Below are 15,970 nucleotides of genomic sequence, written 5' to 3' on the forward strand. Positions count from 1 at the left end.
AAGGAAATACCAACTTACATTTAACTAAGGAACGACATTTATATTTATGCTGAAACAATTATAAGTAATTTTATGCAAAATATATTGTTAAAAAACAGAAAAACAAAATTTACATCAAATTATGCATATGTTATAAAGACCATTATCACATATAAATGTAATTGAAATAAAGACAATATTTCTTTATTATTCCCTCGTGAGGAGCGTATATCTTTTTCATATATTTTAGCATGCATCAGTTCTAAATCTGAGTATACTCAATATGTCACTTTCTTCAACCAGGTTTTCTACAATCCTGATCTTCAGTTTACAAAACTCAGCATCTGGCTAAATCACATCCATGTTTCCACTAAGAAACATCTGAAGGGCCGCCGGTTCGCCAACGATGCTGAGTTCCGTGACGCCGTTGAAGATTGGTTCCGCAATCAACCACGGACGTTCTTCGCTCACGGTATCCAGACCCTTGTGACGCGCTAGGACACTTGCTTGGACAGACAAGGTGACTTTGTGTAAAGGATATGTCACCTATGGATCACTTTTACTTCCTGTATGTTCATATATTCCAACCAATAAATCATTACAGAAAAAAAAAGAGTCTCACTTTCATTTGGACAACCCTTATACATTACAAATGAATAATTGCAAATAACCCTTCTTTGTCCCCTTATATTATAATATTTCAAAGCACTGTCATCTGATATAACTACATTTTAATTGTAAGCCTAAAATGTCACAAAAATCAAAATCGCTTTTTTTAATGTTTTTTTTTTTTTTGGAAAAGAGAATCGATGTTGTCGAATTTTTTATTACATGCCTTCCATTGCTGAAAGACAATTTGTTATTGCATCGTGGGGAAATAAAATTTTAAATGAGTAACCATGATGAGAGTATTCTTTTGACGCATATATTTAAAAAAGAAAGGGTGTACAATGTTATTACAAAACTGAGCAGTGATCTTTCATCTATTGGTTATAATTCGTTCTCTTCGTTTGACGTTGCCATGATGCGGTTCCACAGCCATCCTGCGTGGTGTAGTGTCCATGTTGGTAGATGAACTTCAAAGCATTTCTTCGTTGTTGCTTTACGTGGAGTCTATACGACGTAGGTACCCATATTTGCTGGCGTGTTCTATAAAATAAAATAAAATAATACTTAAATGACGTCCAGTTTAGGATAAACAGCTCCCCCCCCCCCTTTTACGTGTTGAATGAAATATTATATGGAATTTGGATTTAGTTGTGATCTACTTTCGAGGGTGTTCTGTTTAGGAAACATATTCAGGTAGAAACAGGGACTTTGCTAGCCACTAAGTCGGGCGGAAGTTGAGGGAAACCTTTTTAAAAGCAATGGTCACACTTTTGACTACATAGGAAGCAGTGGAGAAACACATTTCTTATGCTTTCTTCCCTTTTGACAACATACCAAAGATTCGTGCAACCTACCTTTTAGAGCGTCTTGCATGTCTAACAACCTATTCAGAAACCCTTCGTTGTCGAACCCAGGTTGAGTGCCTCCATAATCGATGGGCAATTCATGCCAACTAATATCAGCATCATAGTCGGTCATTTCTGATGAATGAATGAAGAACTGTAACAAAATTAAGGTATGTTGGGATAATTACTTCAAAACAAATGACTATCAGGTGTAGCACCAGTGGATACTACAGTAAACGAGCCACAATATACCCATACTACTGTAATTTGTACTGTGTCGTGTGAGTATAAAAATGTTACACATCCAAGGGTTTTGGATTCGAATCCATGGAAATGAATTAGTCTCTCTTTAGAGTCACTCGGGGGAATACGCCCAACTTTTTTTTGGCGGTTTATAGCTTCGCGAAATGAAGGAGTGTCGCAATGAAAAGGATGTCAAATGAAAGCTACATGTTTTGTTATTGTTACCTATAAGTTTTATTACTGTAAGTCTTATAGCAAAAGAACCATAGAAAAATCTACAGATGAACGTCATTTTTGGCAAATCACCCCGTGTTCAGGGTAAAATGTCCACCCAAAAGGGGTAAAATGCCCAATACAAGAAACAATTGTTGTAATTCTTGACATGACATATTCAAAGGAAAATAATACACAGCATTAACTGGAAGATTATTAACGTTTGTTTCGTAAACAGAACATCATTTGCACAGACAAGCATAGCGCTTCTAAGAACAATTATTTTGAATTTACCATAGCTTCTTTTACTGTTTACATTTTGTGAGAAATTGCATTGCACTTTGGACACATGGACGTAAATTTGGTACATATTTCATGCATCCACATACTACAACGAATACACTGGATCCAGTCACATTGTGGTCCTTTCTTATCATAATAATGCCCATGGGCATATTGTACTTAATTTCTGTGGGCATATCACTCCACAGCTAAAAGCAAAAAATTGAATCACTGGGTTGGCAACTCTGAGCACCATGCGGCAGTTTCATTCTGCAGATATTTTTCCCTGAATTTTGACCTTTACACCAAATATAATTCAGTTTCTTTCTCTTTTGGGAATATTATTACACACTGTTAATGCAGCATCGTACAAAAAATTATTACCTCAAAAATTGTCTTCTTACCTCATGAAATTAACCCTGGATGGCTTCAGATTCTTCTCACTAGCTCCAAACCTGCTGCCTCGTCTCACCACGGAGGGCGCTTTCAAACAACAGTCGGAGAGTTGCCATAACTAACGTTGCGCGAGATACGAGGAGGTAGACATTTAACCCCGATGGGCATATTCCCCCGAGTGACTCTATGCTTGTTTCTCTCATGTGATTTGAAGACTTCATTAACTTACAGATAGAGAAGTGACTTAAGATAGCTCTACAGTTAATAAAAGTGCTGATTTTAATGGAAGGGGAGCTCTTTGACTTAAAGTCAGTGAAGTGAAATTATTTATTAATTAACGTCTTATTTTAAATGGCGGAGTTAAGGCCGTATAAGGCCTTTTCTTCCACTCAACCGTATACGTACATGAATTGATTTTCTTGATTTTACTTCGCTTTTTGTGCCACTTTTGGCTAATTTGCAAAGATGTGGATGAGTGAAGACATGATGAAATTGATGAATGGACACTCACAAACATCCATTCCCAGGCCGGGATTCGATCCCGGTACCCCTGGCGTCGTAGCGCGATGTGCTAACCACTCTGCCACAGGGGCCGGCCGATTGACTTTTGACACGTTACCTTATACCCACCTTGCCCAGCATTTCCTTCGACAGGAATGGACTCACTAGCTTGCGTGCAATGTGGAAGTAGAAAGGCGCGTACAGCACGTGAAAGGCTTTGAAGTGAACTGGATAAGTGTCCTGCAAGAATTGAATGTTCAATATTAATTGAAGCATCGAAAAAAGATGGACATGTAAATATTCGGTGCATAACAGGTACAGTTATATGGCTTGTTTTATTAACTATACCTATGGGCACGTTAAATAATTTAAGATTATTAGCACACGTCCATATGCACAAAAAAACATAATGTTTAGAGAATTCACAAAAAATGGAGTATAAATGCCGTTAGAATTATTTTTTACTCACGTTAATTTCTGAAGGTAGCGAATGGTAGCACCAATCGGAATTTTATGAATAAACCGTAAATTCTTGAATTGCGTCTCGCTTGGATATTAATATAATGACAACTTCAATTTTTAGTCGTAGTTAAACATTCTGGTAATACATTTTGACCTTATGTTATAAGATCTTTTATTTTCATAAGAAATACCGCGGAAAGTTTGTTGTCGCTTTATGCACGGGGACGTTTTGACCAGATGGTGATTTTATCGGTTCCTGCAATTTGCACACTTGTTACTAAGTTATAATTCGTACAGCGCGTTATTCTCCATTCTACTGCAAAAATAAAACAATTATGATTATTCAAGGTTTATTGCAATAAGATCATCGACACATGTATATATGCTTATATTACTGAATAATGTATTTGAAAAAAAAAGTTGCGTTGACGTGGAAAAACGTGTTGTGAAGAAAGTGAGTAAGGGCTCCGGCTGGAGATTCGGGCGCATCGGTGGGAACAATGGTGGTCGGTCATTGAAGTGCTGGAGAAGGACCGCGAGAAGGAAAAATCTTCGGATTATCGCGTTGACACGGCAAGAGGATGGCTATAACAAGATGATTCTTAACAATGAATGTATGGAGATCTGTCGGACTAATATGTGAAACGAGACACATCAGTAGGACATTGGTTATGACGGAATGAAAAAGGTAGGGGATGCGTTTGATGATCTGCAATCAAACCCGCCATGAGTTAAGCTGTCATCCATCATATTTTACTGCATGAGCTCATGTCTTAGTACATTATTGGTAGATCTACCTAATATACGATCGTAGATAAAAGCATGCTTGCGTGTGGTGCGAAGAAAATGGTAAATCGTTCGTACTGAACCTCGTGGTTGTAGAAAATGGCGGGCGACGCCATTGCTATCAAAGTTGAATTTTATTGCAAAACTAGCATAAAAACTAACGTAATTCTCTCAGAAAACATGGAACTTTGCACAGATGTAAACTAATGTGATTTGCATCTTGATTTCAGTTATTGACAAAGTATATTTTCAACTTTTATTTTGTTTTTCAAGGTCACTTGTCCGTACATGGACATGCTGGTTGCACATAAAGACATGGTGTCGTATCAGCTGTGCGACGTGAAAATTAATGTGTAGTATGCGTTAATCCTTTCAGACTTGGGATAGTTAGATACTGCCATCACTTTATAAGAAATAATATGTCACTTTGAAGCAGTCTTGACTAATTTACCAGCAAATACACATTGTAGTGAGTGTATCTTTCAGGATAAATCAATCAGCTGTTTCTGTTGGTGTAAACAACATCGTTTGTTTAAAGAAGAAAATAATTTTCTCAATGCTCTTAAGTGGCAGCTATGTAAAATTAACATACTAATAAAGGAGTTCAATAGTTTATGAATTATATTTCACTCGGAATTTGCACACAAGAATTAATCTGTACTTCATGCATGAATCCATTTTCTGTCATATGTGTATTCTCTTACAGCAGGGGGAAGTTTGGGTGGGCTCTTGATGTATCCAGTATTATCACACATACTAAACAATCTCACCAAATGTTTGGGAATATATAATGAGGTATTTCTGTACTGAGTTTATCCTTCATATTTGCCAGTAGGCTATTAAGAATTTTGTTCTGTTGGGTTTAAAAGAACATGCAAATTATTCGTGTTTCTGGGAAATGAGTAGGCTATACAAGAAGACGTCTTTGAATATTAAGGATTTGGTGCAAGTTTGGAATCTTGGAATTGAAATATCACTCCAGAGGAATATGGGAATGCATTGTGGTATTACAGATAGTTGTTCTAAATATCCATAGGGTGATCCTGAATTTGGTAAATAGAAATAAATTAATCTTTCAGTTAATTGGCTATTTTCTGTTAGCACTTTGTTTGTGTGTGTGTGTGTGTGTGTGTGTGTGTGTGTGTGTGTGTGTGTGTGTGTAGTTTGGTTTAATAACTAATTCTCTTTGTGGTTGGACTTGTCCCTTGCAACAACACTCCAATCAGCGCTTCCGGCATTTCGGGCGGGACACTCGAGAGCCGTCTTGGAAAGGTTCAAGGTTAAAGTAGTGGTAGTTTGAGATATAGTAAATCTGTTGTTGGGGCTCTCGTGACGTGATTGCGTGCAGGTATCCCTCACCTCTGACGTATCGTCTCAGTTGCCCGAGTTTTATACAGCGTCCGCTCCACAGCTAATGTAGCAGGGTGAGTCAAATATTCGTAGTGTTGTGCAGAATAAGGACTGGTGCGCCTCGAAACTAGAGCTATATGCAGTAGAGCGGTGAATATCTGGTCTCATTTCTGTGTTATCAGACAGGCAACCATGTTGTGTGCGTGTAATAAAAATAAATAATAATACATACACAATCTATCTCTATATATAAAAATGGATGTATGTGTGTGTGTGGGTGTGTATATTTGTTTGTTCTGGTGTAGCTCTCGAACGCCTGGAGAGCAATTTCGACCAAACGTGGTACACGTATTACTTGTAATCTGGAAATAAAAATTTGGAGTAAGACACTCCTGGCTCCACTAGGGGTGCGGTGGGAAGGGGTGACATGTAAAAATAATCGAGAACCACCGATATTAAATTCCGCACAGACAGACATCCATGACTCTATGCAATCCGCACAACGATAGTGTTTCTTGGGTTGTCTAACATTCAGGGTGCGTTGCGAATGGAATCCATAGTTTTCGTGACACTCCCAATGCGGTTCAACTTCAAGTTCATCACCTATCAGCATGGCGGGTGAGAGGCGGTGGAAAAAATGCCACAAATGACCTAGATTAGTGTCGAATCCATAGTTTTCGGAGTCACTAAGCTAATTGGTGACATTCACGATCACATTTAAAATTAGTTACATTTTTCACTATGGTTAGAATTCATTATTTTCCTGTCTAATACAAGATTGGGATAAATGATACAAAAACAAAGATTACCCGAACAACGCCGGGTAATCAGCTAGTAATATAAATAAAAGCAGTTATGAAATATACAGTATTGCATGTAAATAACGAATATAAAATCATACAGTGTATAATTACAATGTTATGGATATGTACTATTCGTAGAAGTTCTGTGTAAAAACAGACATCAATGTTACAGTAAGTCAAAGTTCATCATTGAATATATGTAAACATATTATCTATCATATTACCAAAATTAGTTTTACTTGAATTCTTCCTAATGAATGTTTTTGACTTCTAGTATTGTAAGCTGCTACCATAAATATTCAAGTAGACAATAAGTGACAGACATTTGTCTATGTGCATAGTCATGTACACTTCTGGGTTGTAATGGTCAAATTTACTCTGAATGGAACCATCTTCTATGAACTTTGCTTCAATGTCTCAGGCTGCGTCTGAAATATTAACATTGGAGGGTAAAGTAAAGGTAAAGTATTCCCCTGTGCATAGCACCACGCCATAAAGGCGTATAGGGGGTGTGGAGGTAACGCCCCACACTTTCTTGATCCGGTCGTGAATGGGGGTGATGTGATCAGCATCACGCCCCTGACCGCATTTATTCCCCAGGGTTTCCCCCAGGTACCCATGTTATTCGACGCTGGGTAGGCGCCGGGGCCGCTTCCACCGTTAGAAAAGTTCCCGGATTTGAACCGGCCTTGAGCATGGTAGTCAGACGCGTTACCGACTGAGCCACCGCGGCCACCTTAACATTGGAGGGAAATTGTGTAAATATTTTCATAGTTAATACAGTGTCTAAATAGCCAAAGTTAATGCATAAAGATATCACAACTTTCCTTTGCATACGCTTAGTGCAATATTTTGTACAATGCGCAGATGAGGAAATGACAATCTAACCTTCTTGCATGTAAGGAAATACCACCACTAATTAACTCTCTAGCCTTCTTAAACCCGAAGTTTCATGGCTGCAGCAACACAGGCCTTCCATCTCTCCCTATCTTGAGCAAGATCTATATACTCTTTTCCATCCCTGCCGATTTCCCTTAGGTCCATCTCAACGTTGTCCCTCCATCTTCGTCTTGGCCTTCCTACAGGTCTCTTACCATCAGGTTTCCCAACAAGAATCCTGTAAACTCCTCTTTCCTCTCCCATTCGTGCCACATGGCCTGCCCACCTAAGTCTTCTTGATTTAATTATTCTAATAATATCTGGACATGAATACAAATTATGTAGTTCTAAATTATGTAACCTTCTCCACTCACCTGTCTCCTCATCCCTTTTAGGTCCAAAGATTTTCCTAAGGATCTTATTTTCAAATACTCTCAATTTATGTTCCTCTTTCAATGTAAGGGACCAAGTTTCACACCCATATAATACTACAGGCAAAATTACTGTTTTTTATATTTTAACTTTTAGTTTCTTAGATATTAAACGAGAAGACAAAAGTTTATGAAGAGAGAAGTAACATGCATTTCCTGAATTAAGCCTACTTTTTATTTCCTCTTTAATATAATTTTCATTTGTTAATATTACTCCTAAATATTTGAATTTGGAAACTGGTTCAAACGAGTTGTTATTAATATTTAGATTTTGATTATTACCTAACACTTGGTTTCGGCCTGTAAGCATATATTTAGTTTTCTCTTTGTTAACTTCCAAACCTATCTCTTTACTAGCAGTTTTGAAAAATATTTTAGCATTATTCTTAATTGTATTCACATCATCCCCCAGTAAGTCTACATCATCTGCATATGCCAACAACTGAGTCACACCATTTAATTTTAGTCCTTCTTTAGTTTCTTTTACCTTCCTAACAGCATATTCTAAGGCAAAATTAAAGAGCAATGGAGATAATGCATCTCCTTGTTTTAACCCATCATGAATTGTAAATTTGTCAGACATATTAATACCCACACGAATTTTACTTTCTGTTTCACTGGTTCATATTTTTATCATACTAACAAGCTTCTTAGGTATTCCAAACTCTACTAATATATTATATAATTTATATTTTTTGACCGAATCATATGCTTTTTTGAAATCAATGAATAGCTGATGGACATTTTGATTATATTCCCACTTTTTTCAAGTGTCTGTCTGATGTGAAAAATTTGATCTGTAGCTGATCTGTTACGTTTAAATCCACATTGATAATCACCTATAATTTCATTAGCATATGGCGTTAGTCTTGTTAAAAGAATGTTAGACAATATTTTGTATGTTGTTGAGAGTAGAGAAATCCCACGGTAATTATTGCAGTTCATTTTATCACCTTTTTTAAACACAGGAACAATTATGGATTCTTTCCACTGTTGAGGGATTTCTTCTTTATTCCATATTAAACAAATTAATTTATGAATTTGACATATTAATGAATTTCCACCATATTTAATTAACTCAGCTGGTATTAAATCAATGCCAGGTGCTTTGTTATTCTTTAGCCTTTTAATAGCATCTTTAACTTCAGTCAAGTTAGGTTCTGGAACTAAAGGTTCTGCTGTGTGGACTTCATTTACTTCTGATTTATCTCCTACATGGACATTTAAAAGGTCATTAAAGTAGTTCTTCCATCTATTTAGAATATCGCTTGGGTCAGCTAGAAAATCACCGTCTTTATCCTTTATCAAGTTTACTTTAGGTTGCCACCCCTTTCTAAACTCATTTACACCTTTATATAAATCTCTGATATTTTTATTTTTGCTGTTTGTTTCAATTTCGTTAATTTTGCTTTTCAAGTAATCTCTTTTTTTACTTCTAAACGTGCGGTAAACTTCTCGCTTTGTTCTATTATAATTGTTTAGATTTGTATCATCAGAGTTATTTATGCAAATGCAATTATCCTGGGATAATGCTCCCATCTCAAGCCTCGGTGTTTGGCAGTGAGTGCTATTATGCCAGAAGTCCTCGATTCGAGCTGTGGTTTAGGCGCAGGCGGTTTTCTGTTTTCTCGCATCTCTTTTAGCTATTAATCATTCTCATTGGCATGATTAACCACGAGGAGAGGTAGAAAGGCAACGTAAGATATTCAATATTATTCCGGCTCTGTCCAAAACTCTAGAACACGTTGTCAGTAACCAAACGAGTATTTTCTCAACATGAAATAAATCCTCTCCAATCAGGATTCTGGCACAACCATAGCATCTACACAGCTCTCATTAATGTGACGGGTTACATAAGACACGCCATTAAAAATGAAAAAGTAACTATTCTTGTATATCTGCACTTTAGTAAGTCTTTTTAAAAACCATTTACCACGACATCCTGCTATCAAAGCTATCCTCCCAGTTCAACTTCTCTGATCCAAAGGTATCTTGATCCCCTTTGCATTTTAATGAACGCCAACAATGTGTCTTCAATCCGGGTGAGACATCGTCGCAGCAACCAATCAGCGCCGGTGACCTCTCAGTTAACCGTCCTCACTCCACTTTTCTTCTCTCTCCCTCCCTCCCCTCTCCCTCCCTCCCCACCCTCTCTCTCTCTCTCTCTCTCTCTCTCTCTCTCTCTCTCTCTCTCTCTCTCTCTCTCTCTCTCTCTCTCTCTCTCTCTCCTATATATATGATATTACTGATGTACTCGTACACTGAAAATATCACATCTATGCAGATGACAAAACAAAGTCAGTACCTGGTCAGTTAATAATGGGCTACAAATTAATAATCGAATACCCAAAGTATTATTATAGGATCATAAAAAATGCTATATCTGTTTGAAATTTAATCTCTCCCGCTCATAAAGGTGTTAGGAAAATATAAAAGTAAAACAGCAACAAATCTGGGCGTAATATTTTATCAGCATACACACTTCGATTAATGCGATTCTGTCTACTCCGACCTATCAAAATTTCCCTTTGATGTAATGGCTTAAATGTTGTTTGCTAATTTTCATTAAAATAAAATTTAAGTGGTTAAGTGGAAGAGAATTCTACAAAGCATAAATAAATTAAACTTACCAACAGCAATTGGCTGAATATCTTGATGAATTTGTACGTCACTTGCTTCAAGTGTACCAGCTCCACTTCCCTGCAGTCCATTATCACTACAAACCCTCCAACCTGGAAGGTTTGGTCAAACAGGAGCATATCTAAGCAGGTGAATACGGCTCTCCACATTTGCTCCACTGTGAACGCAGTAAAATTGTACTTGCCTGAAACGGAAAAAATTGTCTGTTTGCTCAGTGTCGATGGTTTTATTGTGTGTGTGTGAATGTATGAAACATTTAACTACACGGGCACCCATGGATGGGTCAAGTGGGATATGTTTTGTTAAAAGTGCACTCAAGTAACAGTCATAGCTATGAAATAGGGCGAGAAGACGTTCAGTCCTTGTGTCGAAGGAACAGAAAGTTGGAAAAAAAAGGTGAATTACTTTTGGCGTATCTTGAAAGTATTGCCCTCTTTGAATTCATATCGTTGTCAGTTTCTAATGTTCTACTTCGAATCACGATTTGCAGCATTTTTCTCGCCTACCTTGCGTCGCTACATCCCTCCCACGACTACACGACGCAATAACAAAACAACAATCGGCAGGTTCAGTGGCGGGGATTAGGGGGGCACTGTGCTAAACCTTATCTACCAAGGGAAAGTAAACTGTTCCCCCCCCCCCTTCCCCCAGTTTTGAAACCGAATCACTGCCACTGGACAGGTTTCTTCTTCCCCAGAAAAGATAAGTTTCATCTAACGACTCCAGCAGTCTGTGAACCAAAATGGGCACACTTAATATTGGTGTATATCATTTTTGATTTCAATCATAATAATGACATACATATGGCTGTATGGCTAGCTCATGAATAAAGACGAACGCTTTTTTATTTACTGTGTTACATGTTTTTAAAAATCATATGGTTTCTCTGCCCCACCATGTATGATATTTCTCTCTTTACTTACTCTCGCAAGACCTCGCAGTATAACACCCGCAACGAGAAGGGGTTGCAAACGACGTTCAACCACTGCCACCCTTGTACCGAAACAGGCAGTCAGAGAGTCACAAAATGCCTCCGAAAGGCTAAGGAAGAGCTACAAAGCCGTTTTCAAGTTCCAGGAGCCTAGTACACCGAAGAATGGGAATTCTCGCGCACACGAGTAGAAAAAAATATCAAGAGGGAATGTTATGCACTAAGACTTGAGGCTATAGAGGAAATGCACGGATTTCCACTGATAATCGTGACGTAGAGAGAGAGTAAGAGCTGCACGTGAGAGATGGGCTTGGACAGTCACGGAGAGTTCTGGAATGTGACGATTCTGTTGAAAGTCAGTGGGATTATTAGAGCTCATAAGTCTCCGTGACTTCAGTAGAATTTCTCCCTGACCTTTGAAAGTTACGTATTCGAATTAAAATTGGGCATGTGTGTTGTAAAATACCCTGTATACTTGACATGTGTATTATTTTCTCCTTGGAGCAAGTTTCATCACGATGTCCAACAAGAGCTCTGTACACTTCTCTTGTTATTAATTGCCCACACAAGCCTAGCAATATTTTGTGCTTACAGAAATTTAGCACATAAACATGAGCTGCAATATTCTAACATATTATCTCTTTTCTTTACTATTTTGTTAATGCAAATTGTTTCCGGTGCTCATATGAAAAAGTTGGCCTTTAGTATAAGGGAGAACATGCACTCCGTTAAAAGAGAAGAAGAGAGAACAATTACCTAGTCTAGCGATTCCAATTGTTCTACCCAACGAGTCCTTTTCTATCAGAACCGTGTGTGTTTTTCTGTCGTAGAATTGCTTATTTTCGGATATCAAAATTGGCTCGAAATACTCCGGATAAGTCCGTCTGAACTCATAAAATTTCTGTACCTGAAATAGAAAGAAATCAAGTTGGAGTTGCGTTTAGAAGAATGTATCAAGTTTATTGGCTATAATACCTGGCTAATGAGGATAATTTATGGCTTCATAAATTAGAATTTGATAGATATTTCATCACAAAATTTTACCTTTGCCTTTAGCACAGTTTCAGAAATAGCCTAATCATGTTAACTAAGGTCCTACGTAAACATGTTCAAATATACAGAAAAATTGTCTACTACTATCAAATTAAAAATTATAGATACTCGAGTTTAGACTGCAATTAAAAATTAACCAGTAGGCCTACATATACACGAGTTACATCAAAATTTAGCTTATTCAATTCTTTGTTAATCTATGCTAACCAAAACTTTTTCGAATATATCTTATATTTTTTAACGTCGTGAGAAAAAAACACGGGCCGGTTTTTTGAGTTTAGCAAGCGATCGCTCTTTTTGAAATTCTATAACGCAAAAACGGGTTGTCAAATCGTTATGAAATTCTAGTATGGTGAAGGCAGAGAGGTTCTAAACAGAAATCTTAATTTACATATTTAAAGAAATTGTCAAAAATCCGTTATCATCAACTTTGCAAAACAACTTTTTCTTAGTATTGGGTAGTCCTACAAATTCAAAATTGGTCTTGTTTTGAAGCTCTTTGCATCTGTTTTTAAAATCCATTATCATTGTTAATTCACATTAAGAAACCAATTTTATACAGATTTTTATTCAGCGGAGTAATGGTGAGCACGGAAAGTGGCAACACGGCACACAGCGATATCCGTTAAATCGTGGAAACTGCCGAGCTGGCACTACGAGTCGGTGCTTGCTGTGAAGCCACGTTCGACGTACATCTTTCCTCCGCTGATAAGAATTTGTATAAAATCGGTTTCTCAATGTGAATTAACAATGATAATAGATTTTAAAAACCGATGCAAAGAGCTTTAAAAAACAATTTTGTCTTTGTAGGACTACCCAATACTACGAAAAGGTCGTTTTGCAAAATTGATGGTAACGAATTTTTGACATTTTTTTTAAATCTGAAAATTAAGATTTCTGTTAAGAACCTTTCTGTCTACACCACACTAAAATTTCAACACGATCGGACAACCCATTTTTGATTTATAGATTTTCAAAAAGAGCGATCGTTTGCAAAGCTAAAAAAAACAGCCCTTTTTTGTTATCAAAACATATATATGATCGGAATTAATTCCAACAGTCAACTATCTTCAATATGCAGATGATATCTGTATATACATGTCCACAACACAAATTCATACCGATTTTCCTGTTCTAGAGGACCAAATAGGCTACTGAAATTTCAAAAGTGATTTGAAAGTAAAAAACTCAATTTCAATGGAAAAATCTAATTTTCAGTAAAAGGGTAACACCTCCAATAGTTCATTCAATATCTCGAAAAACGAGAATTCCCATTAAATCCAGGTGTCATCTTGGATGAAAAACTAACCTGGAAGGATCAAATTAAAGCCATACAAGTCAAATCAGAAAAAGTGTTAAATTTGTTCAAGGCAATAGCAAATACTCAGTGGGGATGTCATCCTCGAGTTATGCTTTTATTTTATAATAATTAATTTTAGCCTATGATGGATTATTCTTTGAATTCCGTTGATGTCATGCAAAGGAATTTGTAGAAAAGATATTTAGGCGTTATGAACAGCACTCCAAACGTAGTAGTAGTATACATGGAAGCAAGTGAATGTTCCATTTCATGTAGACAGAGGATTTTAGCAGCAAATATGCCCTTCAAAGTAAAAACATATACTGAACATCATTTCAACAATGTACTAACAAATATGATACACTTATATGAAACAGGTAAAATAAAAAGCAGAAAAAATGCTGTGAGGATGCAATTGAGCAATTAGTTTTCTCAAGAATACGAGGATGTTTTTTCCAGATTCATTCACGGCCTGCTTTTCCATTAGATTATTCTGAAGAGTCTCTAGATAATATTAATTTCCCTCGTTATTCGCACATATCGGAATATTTTAATCAATGGCATAGTTTTTTTTCGTATACACAGATTGATCTAAAAGTGAGTCAGGAGGTGGATGTGCAGTGTATTATCCACAACAGAAAACAAACCTATTATTTCGGTTTCCACAAGACTATTCAATATTTACGGCAGAATCTTACACAATTTACCAAGCTTTAATATATGCTGAAAAAATAAACTTCAGAAAGTTTCTAATATCGACCGACTCGCAAAGTGTATTACAGGCGCTTATCCTCTTACACGAACCTTTACAAATGATCCCCTTACGTACGTATTATAAATTGTATTCAGTTAGTCCAAATAATACAAAACTCTGGAAAAACCATCGAATTTACTTGGGTTAAAGCACATATATTACATAATATTACAGGCATTTACCATGCTGATGAGTGTGCAAAGAAAGCAACGTGCCTTGCAATATTACGGACATATCATTATACTATACTTCTCCCTAGAGTAAAGAAGAAAATTTTGAACGAATGGTTTGATTGGTGTCGAAATGACTTGTAACAGTTGGAGAATCATACAGACCATTTGCTGAATTCAAACCACAGAAACCATGGTTTCATCATGTCAGTGGTACAAGAAATGTAATTGTTTTAATTAATAGACTGAGAACGGGCCATTTGTGTACTAGGCAACATTTATCCAGAATTGGAATAACCAACAATAAGAGATGTGAATGTGTTAGGGAAAGTGCAGAGGCAACAACATATAATACTAGAATGCCCAGAATATAATAGAGAGAGAAATATCTTGTATAAAACTTTATACAATCTAAAGATTCAGTTTCCAATAAATCTGTCAAGTTTGGTTGTCAATTCAGATGTGCGGATGGGTTATAGTTTGTTAACATTTTTAAGGAAGTGTGACATACAATTGTAAATGTTCTCTTTTTTAAATCTAATATCTGTAAAATAGGGGAGGGGGAAACTGATAATTTTAATGTAAAACAATTATGTATATTTTATATGTGTATTGTAATGGGCAAAAAAACGACGTAGAAGCTGTTAGTCTAAAATAAAGGAATGAATGAATGAATTAAATCTAAATTAAGTAGAGATTACATCTTCAAATATGTGATATTTAACTACGTAATTTATGAAATGAAGACTTGTAGACTTGTATCAGATTATAAAGATTTTTTTTTTCGGTATAAAGTATGGCCACTTTAATACGCGTAGTTTGACCTTCCTTGGACGAGAGATAAACCGATCGGTCGAATATTAAATATTGCATTATGCTAAAAGTGACGACGCACTTCCTGTCTCCGGACCTTGCACCTTATAATTATTTTCTCCAGAACTTTGTGAAAGCGCACGTGTAACATACACGCGCTAATGTTACGTCATCTCAATGGCAAAAGACCACTTCATTTCGCAAATTACACCTGACGTGCTTAGGCACATGTTTCATGAATTAAAATATCGTGTAGACGTACATATGTTGCATAACTAAGAGAGCTCACGTCGAACCCCTATAGGGGTATTACAAAAACACATTTGGAAATAAGAAACTTCGGTAGTTTCTTCAAGAAGAAATTTTTACACAATTTCTTTCATGATTACTCCGCGTAGTCCGTGTTCTAACCATTCCCAGTTTTTGAGACTTATTATTCACCACTTCTTATATTATTTTCATCACTAAATGAATTATACTATTATATTAAAATAATATTTATATGGTGACGATGGATACCAGATACAGTT

At 36.5% G+C, this 15,970-nt stretch overlaps 1 protein-coding gene across 1 annotated transcript; it reads right to left on the reverse strand.

Moving 5' to 3' along the window:
* Nucleotides 1-905: 905 nt before the first annotated feature.
* Nucleotides 906-14,658, reverse strand: LOC145985765 (retinaldehyde-binding protein 1-like). The gene is made up of 6 exons (XM_083119840.1): nt 14,640-14,658; nt 12,107-12,257; nt 10,410-10,603; nt 3,198-3,308; nt 1,443-1,587; nt 906-1,128 (listed from the first exon to the last, which is right to left on the reverse strand). The coding sequence occupies exons 1-6, from the start codon at nt 14,640-14,642 to the stop codon at nt 1,082-1,084; spliced, it is 651 nt and encodes a 216-aa protein (XP_082975966.1). The 5' UTR covers nt 14,643-14,658; the 3' UTR covers nt 906-1,081.
* Between the last annotated feature and the right edge of the window lie 1,312 nt (nt 14,659-15,970).

The sequence above is a fragment of the Lepisma saccharinum genome, chromosome 3 (assembly GCF_977018435.1).
Source record: "Lepisma saccharinum chromosome 3, izLepSacc3.1, whole genome shotgun sequence".
NCBI lineage: Eukaryota > Metazoa > Arthropoda > Insecta > Zygentoma > Lepismatidae > Lepisma > Lepisma saccharinum.